This window comes from Phaenicophaeus curvirostris, chromosome 3 (assembly GCF_032191515.1).
Source record: "Phaenicophaeus curvirostris isolate KB17595 chromosome 3, BPBGC_Pcur_1.0, whole genome shotgun sequence".
Taxonomy (NCBI): domain Eukaryota; kingdom Metazoa; phylum Chordata; class Aves; order Cuculiformes; family Cuculidae; genus Phaenicophaeus; species Phaenicophaeus curvirostris.
Window position 1 is genome coordinate 68,411,907 of NC_091394.1, and position 15,385 is coordinate 68,427,291.

The 15,385-nt window shown below is 39.1% G+C and overlaps 1 protein-coding gene across 2 annotated transcripts in view; it reads left to right on the forward strand.

The window, feature by feature from the left end:
* The first annotated feature begins 269 nt into the window (after positions 1-269).
* The window catches only part of ZC2HC1A (zinc finger C2HC-type containing 1A), a 38,203-nt gene continuing 23,087 nt past the window's right edge, over positions 270-15,385 (forward strand). For both annotated transcript variants that reach the window (XM_069854264.1, XM_069854266.1), the window contains exons 1-4: positions 270-378; positions 12,381-12,454; positions 13,178-13,294; positions 13,505-13,640. In XM_069854264.1, coding sequence (XP_069710365.1) covers positions 363-378; positions 12,381-12,454; positions 13,178-13,294; positions 13,505-13,640 — 343 coding nt within the window. In that variant the 5' untranslated portion in view covers positions 270-362. The remainder of the gene's footprint in view (positions 379-12,380; positions 12,455-13,177; positions 13,295-13,504; positions 13,641-15,385) is intronic.

The window sequence follows — 15,385 nt, forward strand, 5'->3', positions numbered from 1 at the left end:
GGGAGGGGGAAAGAGGGAGAGAGGGAAAGAGGGAGGGAGGGAGGGGGAAAGAGGGAGGGAGAGAGAAAGAGGGAGGGAGGGAGAGAGAGAGAGAGAAACAGGGAGAGAGAAAGAGGAGAGAGGGAGGGAGGGAGGAAGCGGGAGGGAAGGAGAAAGAAAGAGGGAGAGAGGGAGAAAGAGTGAGGGAGGGAGAAAGAGGGAGGCAGAAAGCTCCGAGAACCGGGGATCTGGGTGGGCGGCAGGCAGCCCTGGGGGCGGTGTCTGCGCGGCGCGGCCAATGGGAGCGGCCGTTGTTGGCGGGGCGGCGGTGGCGGCGTTGCCCCAGCAGCGGCGCTCGGGGCTGCGGCCGCGTTCGGGGCGCCATGGAGGGGCTGGAAGGTGAGGGGCAGGGGCGGCGGCGGGTCCCCGCAGTCCCAGCGCCGCGGCCGGGGGGTCGGGGCGGAGCCGCTTTGTCTCCGCGGGAGGTGCGGGGAGCCCCGGGTGGGTGCGGCGTGAGGGCGGGCGGGGGATCGTGGAGTGCTGCGGGCCGGACGGGACCTTAAACACCACCCAGTTCTAACCCCAGACATCCCACCAGACCAGGCTGCCCAAGGCCCCATCCAGCCTGGCCCTCAACACCTCCAGGGCCGGGTTAGCCACACCTTTCCTGGTTCCAGTGCCTCACGACCCTCATCGTGAAGAAATTCCTCCTTATGCCTAGTCTAAATCTGCCCCTCTCCAGTCACCACAAGCCTTTGTGAACAGTCCCTCTCCAGCTTTCCTGTAGCCCCTTCAGGTACTGGAAGGTCGCTATAAGATCTCCTCTCCCTCTCCTCAACAAGCCCACCTCTCTCAGCCTGTTCTCTATGGGAGGTGCCCCACCCCTCTGATCATCCTTGTAGTCCTTCTCTGGACCCATTCCCACAGCTCCATGTCCTTCTTATACCGAGAATTCCAGAACTGGACACAGTACTCCAGATGAGGTCTCACAAGAGAGGAATAGAGGAGCAGAATCCCCTCCCTCGACCTGCTGGCCACACTTCTTTTGCTGCAGCCCAGGACACAGTTGGCCTTCTGGGCTGCAAGCACATATTGCTGGCTCATGTTAGGCTTCTCATCGACCAGCACCCCCAAGTCCTTCTGTGCAGGGCAGCTCTCAATCACGTCATCCCCATCGTGTACTGAAATTGGGGATTGCACTGATCGAGGTGTAGGACCTTGCACTTGGCCTTATTGAACCTCATAAGGTTCACATCTTGGTTTTGAAACAGATGGCTAAGCTAGGTGTTAGAAAATGCTTAGAACCCTAAGAAAGTGTTCAGTGCAGTGAAGACATGTGAAGTGTGGTTATGTATCTGCTGACAAAGTATTTGCAACTCTGTCCTGTGGCAGCAGATGTGATGAAGGTATCATTGGCCTCCAGAGTGTCCATTATAGCATAGAGATCAGCTTGAATTTATGAAGTTAGCAGCTTGCTATCTGAGCATTTTGATAGGCCTGTCATTGCTGTATTGTGCAAACTGCTTTAACCATATTGCTCAAGAGAAAATACAGGCTTGTTCTGAGTAACTACCACAAAATAGTCGTTAAGCTTCTGTTTCACCAGAGGTAATCAAATGCTTGAATAGGACTGAGCACCATCTAGCCTTTTTTTCTTTATCTCTTCTAGTATAGTTGGGGAACAAAAGTAATTCTCACTGAATACCGATATTCAGTCTTTAGTAGATTTTACAGTCATCATGTTCTGTTCTTACGTCTAGTGACTTCATCAAGACAATAAATTTGGACATGATTTGACATTTGAGTACCTACAGGAGCTCTCTTATTTGATTTACTCATTATGCTTTTCTGAAAATGGCTTTTAAATTTGAAATGTGGTGTCCAGTGTTTAATCCTTTGTCTGGCACTACCAACTCTCATGACAATCCTGTGACAGTCGCGTCTTACCTGCTCAGAAGGGGAAAACTTGCTTTAATTTTGAGTCATCTGTGTGCTGGACTGCAGTTAGGACTGCGTATCATCCTCAGCCCCATCATCCATCAATTAATTTGGCTGTGAGGCAGCTTTGCAAGACCAGCTATACCAAGTGTTCTGTATAAGCTCTAGCACCTTCATAACAGAGGGTGAGAAGAAAGCAAATATACAGATAGCAGCAGAAGCCTGAAAAATGTCATTATTGAAGTAGAATTTGTTGAACTGTTCTGACTTCGCTGACTTACAATTCTTCTGGAAATGGTTTGCATCTTGTTTGTATTTCAGTAGGTGATGGGAGGAAGGACTGGAAAATCATAGGTGTAATTACTTGTTTACTCTGTAAACCTTTTCTTAAGAGTACATTCAAAAGCTGGAGCTTATCAAAGCATTTTTCCATGATGTGAAATGTTCCTTCTGAACACTTGAGATCAGTTTGAGAATAGCACAAATAATAAGCTGTTTCTAAAGCTTCAGATGTCCTTGCATTGATCCCATGCTGTTATCCAGCATCCTTGACTCCTGAAGTTTGTTAAACAGAATAATTTAGTGTTTTGTACTTTTGTGGGTCACTTTGTGATATGTTTTTCTTTCTCTACATATAATAATTCCTTTTTTGCTTAAAATGTTTTGAAGCAAGTGGTTTTGCTTTTATTTACGGTTTTTCAGTTTAAGCTGTCTCTTAGTGGACATTAGCTTAGGCTCACATGAAATTTCTGTAGAAAGGTTTTCTCAAGACAAGAAAAGTATAGGCAAAACCAGTGACAGTAGTAAATTATTTAATTGGGTATTACGCTTTTTTCCCAATCGTTGCTCCAGTTTCAACTCAGAAGAACATTGCTTGTTGCCATTTTAGATTAAATTTGTGTTTAGAAGCACAGTTGCACAGTCATATCTATCTGATGTGGAATTATGAGCTGCTTCTGAAATCTGGCACAGCCTGCTCCCTTTTTGTTGCTATGTAGCAAAATCAATTCCCAGAGCTGATTTGTACACTAGGTCCTGGCAGTTGCGTGTGCAATGGGACGTGACCGTGGTGGAGGTCAGGACTTCCTTCGGTAGCAGTCTGCCAGTGTATTTTTATGAATGTGGAAGACCCCCTTGATCTCAGGAAGCTTGACCTGCACTTTACACCCTCAGAAGCTAGTGCTTTGCTTTTCTGAAGCTCAGTGTAGTAGAAGATCTGTTTTATTTCTGTTTATTTAAGCATGCTATTAATAAGAAATAACTCTACCCAGTTTATAATGATTCCTTCCACAACATGGAGAGTTGAATATGTATTAGTTGACTTCTGGAGCTGCATTAGCACCATTTCAACAGCTTAATAATATTTCCAGTGTTGCAGTTGTATTTGCTCACTGTATGCAAATGTTCAATGAAATGGCAAAGTAGGTTTCTGTGACTTAAATGTCGGGGCTGGAAATAAAAGTTCAGCAGTTCTAGAACTGGAGTTGCTAATGACACAGAAAGAAGAATCAAGCTGGGAAGGTCTAAGGAAAGGTATTCACAGAGGCAGTCTGTTGTGTTATTATTTTATTTGCATATCAGTATTATTATATTATTAGACTGATACTTTAAGTAAAATATGTAACTTTCAAGTTTTGTAAAAGAAAGCAGTGTACCAACACCTTAACGTGTAACAAATTTCATGTATACGTTGAAGTTTAAACTATCTAGCTCAGCGTTTATTAATACCCCTGCTGTTTAGGTGTTAACTCAATTTAGTGGTGAAAATACTTAGAGCAATAGGCTGTGCCTTAAAATCCCTAAGGTGAGTTTAAAAATAATTTCCTGAGTAGTCAACCATGTGCTGAATCCCAGGACCATTTTTAAGGGGTTAACATATGATTATTGCTTTCACTGCTGGATGGCAAGAAAAAAGCTGTCACATTGTTGTTTGCTGCTTTCTGTTTTGCTTGAAGGAGGTGGAGGAGGGGCATACAAGCACTAAATTCCTGACATCATTTAAGCTGAAGCAGTCCAATGGTGGCGCTTGTTTGGCTTGTCTCCAGTCTGGTTTTTTTTTTCTGGGAGGATGCTGGCAACAGCTGCTTGAGCCGACTAAATGCCACTTCCCACACTTGTTCACAGTCCATCGCAGCAGGTCCAAACTGCTACTGCTTAAGGAGTAAAGGGCAGAGGGGCAGCTGTGTCTGAGGGCAAAAGTCCAGCTCTCTGTGGTAGGTAATGGACAGTCCCAGTGTTGTTCAGCCTGTGCTCTGGCAGCCAGGAATACTGGTTGTGGTTGGAAATGGATGGGTGGTTGCTTGCTCAGGAAATAGCCTGCAGTCTCAAACCCAGAGCTTTCCCTTGCAGATGCCAAGGACGGACTACGGTGATTAAGCATTTAGATTCAGCATAGTGTGGGTGTGTCCTCAAGACCTCATAAGAATAAGACTCACTGTGTAGCATCTTCTGCTGAGAGCTGAGATTTGTGCTGTAATAGCCTTTGTCTCTGGACCCCTCACTGGCGCTGATAATGTCTGAGACACCCCACTCCACCCCAAACAGTGCAAGCATTCTAGTTTGGGATTTTATATTAGTAACCTGCTGGCTTTGACAGAATTTCTGAATAAGCTTTTTTTTTCTCTAATAGTGTAGGAAATTATTTCTGTTTTGAAAACAAAAAGTAATATTATTGTGAGTGTTTCTTTCCCTTTAGTGTTCATTTTTGTCTTGCCTCACTGGGTACATGCAGCAGCTTTGTTACTTTGGTAGCCATTTTCTTAAGCTCCGTTTAAAAGTCTTCTGCCGTTTTGGATCCCTTCAGGGATTTTTTTGGGTTTTTTTCCAAGTATCTTTATTTGGCCAGCAGAAGGAAGAACAAATTGTTTGGTGCTGCTCTTAAATCAACAAGTTGGAGACTATTAAATATTTAAATTCAAAACTAATATTTATATATATATATATTTAAGAAGTTGTTTCTCTCTGGTAGCAATTAAAACACTGATAAATATAACTTTGCATTCAGCTGCTGTGTTTCAGTAGGCACACTTGCACCTCTGTTAAGTGACTGAATTTTGACATTTAATACACTTAATAATTTTGGTTAACGTATTTACTTGTTTTAAGGCAATTATATTTTTATTTTTGATAAATGTTTATGTTTTGTGAAGAAATTGAAATGTTTAACTTAAGGAAAAAATCTGAAAACTAAGTTTAGGCTGATATGATAAGGTAAGTGCACTATCAGAATATGTTTTACCTTTAAAGGAAAGGAAGCAATAGGCGTAGACAGGAATTTATGTGTCAGATTAGTTTCTTCAGCATTTTAGGACTAACAGATTTTACACCCTTTTCTGTACCTATTGTAGAATTCTTGCATTTTTATCTTGAATTGCAGAAACTAGACTGATCTATTCATTGAATTCTATTGGTTGAAAAAAGTGGGAAGATGAATGTATTTTAGCTGTGCACGCACTTGATGGAGTTATTATCAAAGGCAGTTGTTGCATTTCAGTGAAGTCTGGTTCCAGGAGTATGTTAAACAGTTGACTAAGGTCATGAGGAATCAGCGTACTTTTAAAAGAAATTTCAGGGTGGGAAAGCAAACCAGGAATCAATACATTATAAATGAAGTTTATTATCAAAACTATTTTTAACGCATTATTTTGTTGTTAGCCAAGTTATATTCTGATAATCAGGCAGATTTAGATTGTGATTTCTGTCCGATTACATTTGGGTAGTAGAGTATGTAAATCCAGGAATTGGTTGAGGGTCACTGGTGCAAAACAGTCTTGGTTTAAGACTGGCTTGAGAAGGCTAGGCTTAGCTTAACTGCCTGCTTACAGTCATCACAATGCTTGTAGCCTAATACAGGGAAATAGTGAGCTTATGATGCCAAAACATAATTGCGTAACATGTACATAGATTTAAAGTCACATGCTTTCTATTTGCTTTAATTGATCTTAAAACTTGTTAATAGAAGACCAGATAATGTATGGGCAAATCAAATCAAATCAATAAAATACTGCTGCTTAGTTGCCTCTTTTTTTTTTTTTTTTGTGGCTACACGCACATTACAGGGGAAGCTCTCATAGATTTTTCTAGATAATCAATAAGACTGAGTGCCTGTGTGAATTGCCTGTGCATCCACACTCAGTGTGGGAACAAATGGAGGGAATTGATTGGAGGTCTGCATGTAGTTGCAGGGCTATGATCTTGTTGGAGTTACATGTAAGTGGTAGATCAGCTCATGGGACTGCAGTGTCTTGGTGGATGAATACAGGCTCTTCAGGCAGAACCAGCTGGACAGCAAGGGCGGAAATTTCCCTTTATGTGGCAGAGCAGTGGGAATGCATGGACCTTTGTTGTGGAGCCACCTGAGAGCTTGTAGATCACAGTTAGCAGGCAGACCAATGTGGGAAGTGTTGTGGGTGTCTGCAACAAGCCACCTGATTGGGAAGAAGATGATGCCTCCATCAGTTAAGTAGAAGGAGCTTCATATTCATAGGCCCTGGTCAGTCAGCGTGACTTCAGCCACCCCAATACTGCTGGAGGGACAAATTGGCAAGGTACAAGCACTCTAGGAAGCTTCTGGTATTCATTGATGACAGTTTCCTGACCCAGATGATTGAGGAGCTCAGAAGGGGAGGCACTCCTGCTGGGCTTCATGCCTACAAACATGAGATGTGAAGGTGGAGGGCACCTTTACCTGCAGTGACCATGAAGGGATTGAATTCAGGATTCTGGGAGGAGGGTACTGGGCAAACAGCAGGATCTCAACCCTGGACTTCAGGAGACTTCAACCCTTTGTTTAGGGATCTGCTTGAAAGAATCCCATGATATGATCGTAGAGAGGAATCAGGAGAGCTGATTATTTTTATGGATGTGTAATGTGACTTTGGCATGTTTTCGTATTAGAAGTTACAGTTCATATGAGGAAGGGAGGCAAGAAGGACAGTTACTGGAAAGCAGAGTACACCACAATGAGTTGTGCATGCGCTGCTACTACAACTGTTCTTGACTGCATGTGATTCATTTCTCAGTCACAAAAAAAACCTTCACAGAATCCTCCTCCAAGTTGTCACATTGAGGCAGTTGGACTCTCCTTAATGTGTTATTTTCAAGGAATTAATACCAAACTCACCATCATCAGACTCATGTTACAGTGCAATTACAGTAATTTTGATAAATATAATGCACTTGCATTGTCAGGCTGAAGAGCCGATATAAAAGTGTGTAGAGGTCTTATTCAAGCTTTTCAGCTTAAAGGAACGGAAGTTACACTGCTTTTTGTTAACTTTTGGAAGCAGAAGTGACAGGTTTATACAAGATTAGACTGCACTGTCAGTACAGAAATAGAAAAGAATTCATGAGGCTTTCCTCTAAAATGAGGGGTATATAGATAAAATAGATATTTGCTCTTTCTTATACATTTGTGAATAACGTAATTGCATAAAAAATTCAAAGCATGTGAATGGTTGAGTAGTAGCTTACTATCATTTCCTCTTCCTTTCTCTAAGTCTTCCTGCAAACTGAGTAGCATAGGTGAGAAGGGATTTACTTGGGTAGAGTAAGTCATGCACGTTGTCAGTTATCCAGCAAACGTTAGCAAAGTGTGGCAAGTACTGCCTGTTGTTAAGCATTATGGTGTTTTTGTCCAACTTCCATTTGCATTTTGGAATTCGCTTTGGCAAAATAAAGAAAACTTGAAAAAACTTACAGCCTCTTTTTGTGTCTTTATTAATATTTTTTTCTGCTTTTATACATTAATGGTTTCATTATTTAATGCTTTCTAAAAATTATTCTTTAAAAATCATTGCTTTAAATTGTACTTGGCTAGTCAAAGAAGTGTTCCTTACCGATGTCATCAGTATCATTTTTAGGTGATATTTGTCATTAGTCTGAAAAGACTGTTGCTAGTTAACATGTTGATTAAAAAATGTAACCCAGTCAGTACTGATTAGGGAGCATATGTTGGAGACTGACAGTCCTCAAAGAACTAGATGTTGTGGTTTAATAATACAGGTTCCAACTAATGTGGGGAATGCACTGCATTTTTTTTTTCTTCATAACTGAAGTATATGGAACTCTTAAGTGGAAAATACTTCGGGTTTGGAGATAGTAAGGGAATTATGCTAAAAGCAATGAATTATTCTAAAAGCAATGAAATCTACAAGTAGTAATTTTCAGCAGTTGCAGATGATTTGCTCATTTCAAATAGGTACCTAGTGCTGAGGCTGGAAATTATACTAGGGACTTTCTGCAAGTTTAATGGTTCTAACTATCACAGTTGTCTGGCCCAAGTCATTGCAGCTGCAGATAAAGAAAAGTCTTTGCTTCGCAGTTAGATTTTGCAGTGTGACAAAATACTGTTACAGAGACAGTAACAGATACAGAAATGAGGTTTTGCAGACTTGTTTCTTTGAAGTGTTTTGTACTTTATATCTAAGTGCAGACACATAGGTGGGGATACAAAGCCCTCCAAAAGAGAAAACTGTAATAAAACTTCAGTTCAGCAGTACTGAAGACTTCTGCTCCATTTAGGTACGGATTCTATTTACACAACTACTTAATTCGTAAGCATGACAGCAAGAGCTTGCATTATGCCTGTGATTGTGTCAGATCAAACTTGTATGTATTGGTGTGTTCTCACATTGTACTTAGAAAGATAAATCTGAGAACTGGCACTTGCTACTGTAAATTAGTTGCTGTATTTGAACATGAGAGGAGAGAAAGAAAAACAAGTTGTTCCCTGGAAATCTCGGTTTTAAAGGAGCCTAAACTCATGTATAAGAGTATTGATAGCACTGTGCTATGTCTGTACAGCTATGCTGTCAGACTTCAATGCTGACCCAAACTTTACAGGTAAATTTCAAGAATAGAAAGTATGGGTGGTTAGACTGTGACCATATCCAAAAGGAATGTGCGCAATAACTTATGTGTCAGAAATAAAAAAAAAAAAAAAATATTTTGGAAGGTGTACTCTGGAAGTAGCTAGAGGAGGAGGAGCTCTGATAGGGACAGTTTAGAAACTCAAATGTTGAGATTATTGTAGTACTGCTAATGAAACTTCAAATCTAGTTGTTAATTCAGATATCCAGCATCTTACTAAGTTGAACTCTTGTTTTTATTTGAGATCTTGTCTCAGGCAGACAGTAGAATAGGATATAAAGCTATATATCATAGTTTTGGCATCACTTCAGCTGAAATACTTCTTCCTTTGGTAGTCACATAACCACTGTGAACATGTTTCTCTTCTGTAAGTGTGTTTAGATTAGATAACAGTAATAATTATGTCTGTCATTTGCCAAGTTAACAACATCCATGTTTAATACAAGTGCGTAAACTGCTGCTGCTTAATGGTATTAAAAATGGTAAAAGGAAAAGGAAGTGCAGCTGCTGAATCTTAGGTCTTCTGTGTTTCTATATAACTAAAATGGAGGTAATCCCTGTATTGTTGCTAGACTTAAAGAAGGCCGAAGAAAATTGCTAAGACACCATCTTACTACCAATCTCTATTCTCAGACTCATTTGCCAAGCAAATCCTTCTTCTGTCTTTTTTATTTCAGTGTTGCCTTTTTTTTTAACGTCATCCCCCAATACATCCCTATTTAAGAATCGTTTATGTTAACTGTTCTTGAGGAAAAAAAACAACCAGTCAGTCTTTGACTAACTGCATTAAGATATCATTCATGAAAGCATTAAAAAAAAAAAAAAAAAAACAAAACCCAACCAAACCCCCCCGAGATACTTCTTTTCCAATTTTCACATTTTTATTCCCATGTTTTATTTTAAAATTATCAGATTTCCTGTTCATGTCATTGCTAACCTTTCTGTAAGGGAGGGACTCCTAGAGAGATGGTTTTGTGGTTTGGTTTTGTTTATGGTGGGGATTTTGGGGTTGGGGTGGTGGTGTTTGGTTGTTTAGCATTTGTTTTTACTTTAAGAGTGAGGAAGGTCACTGAGGAATGATTAAGAAATTGGAGGGATAAGTTTACAAATCTCAAGGACTGTAGGCTTCCAGTTTTCAACAGAACTTAAGGAACTTTCATTTTTTTTAAATAACTTCGTTTTGTGTTTGGGGTCAGTGATTTGTATTATGGGGGAGGAGGTATTGGCAGTAGAAACAGCTCTTGGCAAATGTGATTGATTACCTACCAGCAGCAAAATAGTGTAGAAGTGCTGTAAGGATATCCAGCTCTGTAACTGTAGCTGGCATTCATTAAGCATTGGTATGTCCTATGTAAATACTGCTCAGTCAGGTGAGCAACTATCAACGTGAATTTAAACACAAGCTTGAATTCCAGAGTTCAGTGAACAAAAGAAAATGGTCAAAATGTAGCTTCTCTTCTTTTACTAAGGCAGTTATTTGAAAGCACTCATCTGTCCATAGTATAATTTTACACTATACACCTGATTTCAAGATCACAAATTCTGATTTATTTCACTAGATTTCTTAATATTTCTGTGAAGTGCTTCTCACTTGTTTCTCCAGAGCTGAGAGTTGTATTAGAATAATGTGATAAAAGGAAGTTGAACTCTTTAGCAGCAGTGGGTTTGCAGTGATGTCTGTTAGCATGAAGAGTGTTGAGAACACTGAAGAATGGAGTAATGAGACAAACAAAATAAATCTTTACATACCTCGTATTTTTGAGTGGGAGAACTGGGAAAAGCTTAGAATCATGCTGCTTCCCCTTGTGAAGGCCAGTTCCAGCCATCTAAGCTATGTATGGCCAGTATGCATATTATTATTTGTGGGTGATGTTATGCTCAGGCTTGTGGATTTAAGAAAACAGGCCTATGGAAAAAAACATAATCAGACATAATTGTTTAAAACAGAGAATGAAAAGATACAGTTAATGAAAAGTAAGTTTCTAGTAAATGTTGATAACATGCAAGCATAATTTAGATACAACAGTAGAAAAAAACCCCAACATTTCTCTGCACATTTTCTGTCTTTCCTACTTCCCTCTACTTGTGTATATCTGAACACCCATGCATTTAGATGGCATAAAATGAAGCTTAGTTATGACTTCAATTGTAGAACTTGGTTACTGTCAGTACAGTCCTGCTGTGTTATGACAAGGTGTTATTTATGTCTACATGGAACAGGTATATTAGTTAATTAAAGATAAGAGCATAAATGTCTTAAGCTGCAGATCACTTCACATGATTTCTGTATATTAAAATGGATTGTGCTCTGTAGAATATTAATACTATTAATACATTATATGTAATTACATACTGATGATGAATTTCAATTACTTGAAAAAGACAGAAGTAGACCTAGTAGTTACATACTAGAAATTTCAATCAATTTTAATCTTTGCATTTGGAAAAAAAAAAAGGTTTTCAGTGGGAACCGTGGCTGCCTGAATCTGCATTTGTTTGCCATGAAACATTTTGTTAAATTACTCATTTTTTTTAGGACTGGTCCTATAGTAATTGACAAATATGTACGTTTAGATGGAAAATTGTTTTCCACTGGGGAGGTGCGAACAAAAACTAATTAAATCATTGAAAGTTGCTATGTTCAGGACTTCATTAGTTTAAGCCACTATTTTGCCTAAGAAACAAATCAATTGAAAACGGTGCTTCTCTTAACTCTATAAATAGAGGGACCTGTATTGTCTGCAGTAGTCAGACTGAGTACAGAGAAAGTAACTAGTTAAGTCTCAATCCACACTTACTGCCTCAATATTGATGTATGTGTGATACAAAATCATCCCATTATCTCTGGTATTGTACTAAATAGAATAGATGCGTGTTATTGGGAAACCCTGTGGAATTTTTCATCTCTGCGTGACTCCATTGCATATTATGTACTATATGAATATATTTGATTGCACAGGGTTGGATAGTTTCGTTTGTTGGTCTTTCATCTGGTTCTGTGAATCTGTTGTATGTTAAGTATATTATTTACATTTTTGTTTCTAGTGCTTGAATAGTATCATCAGAAGGGCTTTTGTAAACCATTATTAATGATCTGAATAAAATATATAGTAAAAATAGCTTTAAAGATTTTTTTCTTTTCAAGAGAATGTAGAATAGTTGAATTTAGTAGAGAAAAGGAAGTGATGGGATATGCTTATATTTGCTACTATAACAGGTTATTCTCTGGTTCCAAAGATACAGAAATACCCACTAAATATCTTTATTCTTGATGTGTGTTTGGGCTGCCATTGTGACTTACAGTGAATCTGCCATTTGTGTGTAGACATACAGGCATCTCTTTAAAGGTGCAGAGTTTCATACTGTAAATTATCAGAGTTGATGCTGACATGTTACTGGGCCTGACTGCTTCCAAAAGTATATGGGGACTTATGTATCATCTTTTCCTTTCTCATCTGCACAGTTCTAAGAATGCATGCTTTTATAGTAACAACCATTAGTATTGCTAAGTATATGAGGTTAGCTATTCAGAATGAAATGTTTATCATTAATTTAAACAAATATTCTTACAGAAGTGTGTTGGTTTTTTTAAGGTGAGGTTACAGTGCAAACTGGAGATCTGTTGCCGTGTAGGATTTGTGGAAGGACTTTCTTTCCAGCAGCACTGGTAAGTGGTATGAGCGCTGTTGGCTTTTAGATCTTGTAAGCTGATATGAGAGTTAAGCAATGGTCACAAAAGTGAAATAAAGTAGATCTAGGTGCATGGTTTTGGTACGGTTTTTGTATTTTTCCCCCAAATAATTACAAATTCCACTTGTCTCAGTTTTGAAGCTCCTTAGAAGGAGTTTAATTTTATTTCAGCATCCAATCACTTTCTGAAAATATGTGCTTCTAAATGCATCTTCTCTAAGGTCACTGAATCATTCCTTTCCTCTGCAGATGTAAGCCCTAGCATTATGCAGTCTTAGCTGGCAAATGAAGTGATTTGTTAGCCATCTTCAAAATACTGTGTTCTCCAGTCTTAATAGAAATTGGTTTGTCCTTAAATATGAGTATGGTTTTCTGACAACTTTGATTTGTCTTGCCACTCAGTGCAAATGCTGCCTGACTGCCATAATTTATTATTTGCAAAGCGCAAATACAGATGCCTCTTATTTTTCTTCATCTCCCAAGTTTTTGTGACAATGTATATGCATTCATGAATTTCTATAGTTCCATTCTAAAAGTAACGGCTAGGATAACTGTTTGAGTGGAAACAATCTGATCTTATTCATCAACAGTTGGGCCTTGTTTGCTGATTGGCATATAAAGAAAGAGGGAAATAACATATTAATAACTTATGTTTTCAAGAGAGTTCTGTATTCTCCTTTTGTTTTTCTTCTGCTTGTAGAAAAAGCATGGACCCATTTGCCAAAAAACTTCTGCCAAGAAAAGGAAGACATTTGATTCCAGCCGACAGAGAGCAGAAGGAACTGACATTCCCACAGTAAAACCTCTTAAGCCACGGGTATGCTATAATTTACTCTACATATGAACTTTTTAGGCAAACTGTGTATGCATTATAGAAAGGCTTATTTCTGCTGGCAATTCATGATAATGAGATCAACTAGGATCTGGAAGAAATCTAACATAATATTGTGTACTAAAATAAGACACATGCTTAGCTCAGAGTAAGAGCTTCAAACATATGAAGTTCCTTCTTTTTTTGACTTCTTAGCCAGAACCACCCAAAAAACCTTCCAATTGGAGACGAAAGCATGAGGAATTTATAGCAACTATACGAGCAGCCAAAGGACTCAATCTTAAAGATGGTGGAAAACTCCCTCCACCACCCCCACCATCGTATGACCCTGGTACGTAAGACAATGAAGTTCTTCACAGATTTTTTTAACTTGATTTGTAAAAGTTAAAATTGGAAAGGATTTTATTAGGATTACAGTATTCACAAGTTTTAGAAGATTACTATCTGATTATCCCTGTGCAGATGCTGGCTTGTGACAATGGATCTGGCAGGTTAACATCCCACGTAGCTTTTACTGCCCATTACTTTGTTTTTAATGCATCGAAAGGTAGTTGTGGCTACTGTGTCATAAGCCGTAGACTGGACAAATTGTTTTCAAGACCTTGTTTCCGTACAGCACAGTGGAACCGCTTGGAAAGGGCAGACTGTCTTTTTAATTAGCTGCTGATGCTGGACACCCACAGCCTGTTTACAGTGTAGGAATGCAGGTTGATTATGTTCTAATGCAATCTCTCTCATTTCTTGCTGAATTCACATTTAGTTTCGTGTTTACAGTGTATACGCCAATGTGCATTTGATCCTTTCTCATGAGGTGGAGGTACTTGCAATTGGGTATGTGAGATGGGGGATTTGATTTAGAAAGGAGTGACCATCCTTGGGTGCCCTCAGAACTGAGGCTGGGTGAGGTGTTGAAGCAGTCTGATGTGACTGAGAAGGAAATTGACTTTTCAGTTAACATCTATGATCTGATAATAGGTTGGAGAATATATTTCTTTCTGTTGTCCTAAGAACTAAAACGTTTGATCAGCTCAATGGCAATTTTCAGAAAGATCAGGAAAAATGGAAAAGATCATATGTTTCTTTATGCTTGTCTGTGATCAAGTGGGGATTTGAGTGTCCCCTTCCTTGTTTCTATACAGGAAACATGTTAGTCCAGTATTAGGATTGTAATTGTGCATTCATAGTAGGAAGTGAAGTTGTATTATTCAGCATTCAGTGCACTCTGTCTTGAAACGCCATATGCATTTTAAAGTACAGTAAACCCAGTAGCTAGTGTTGCACTTGAGAAACATAAGGCTTGATTGTTAATAATTTAGTTGCATAGGTTCTGAATCACAAGCAGAAGAGCCCAGAACTAAATCTAGCTTGGAACAGCTGTGAAAATTGTGCTTCTTTGGTTCCAGACACTGCAAATGAGTTTCAAGCAAAGAAAGTTACTATTCAGCCTACTTGAAAGTAGATAGAAGGTAAATGGAAGAGAAAGCTATTAGACCCTGTTTCAATTTGTTCTGATTTTTAATTTTTCTAAGCTGAGTCTTACTGTCTGTAGTTTCTTGGCTTATATTTTTTTCAGTGTTTAAGACTTAAGAGGAGGGAACCAGGAGTGAAGAGAAGATGCATGCATTGGTACATGTATTCTCTTTTCACAAATATGAGAGAACAAAAAACAGAGCAGGGGCAGCTACTGTTGTTCCTTTTCCACTTTACGTGTAGAAGAGAGGGAGAATTGTGCATGGTATCAATGAGTATATCCATGCTCTCCTACTCAGCTCTGTCTTTAGCATACTTACTTCTAACTAGCTGCTGGTCTTTTTCCTTTAAAAGAAAAGAGTTCTGTAGTAGTATTTCCTACTTAATTGCATGCTTTGAGTTTGCAAGCAAGCAGAATTGCGGGTTCCTTGATCTCCTTTTCCACCTTTTCCTTAGAAGTGCAGATAGCTTTATGATATTAAGGATCTTGAGTCAATCCACTTGCATTGAACTCGACTGCGAATATGTACCACACACGTATTTTGGTTAGCTTGTATTTTATAAATCTTAAAAGGAATTCTAAAAGTTCTGGACAGTACAAACTGT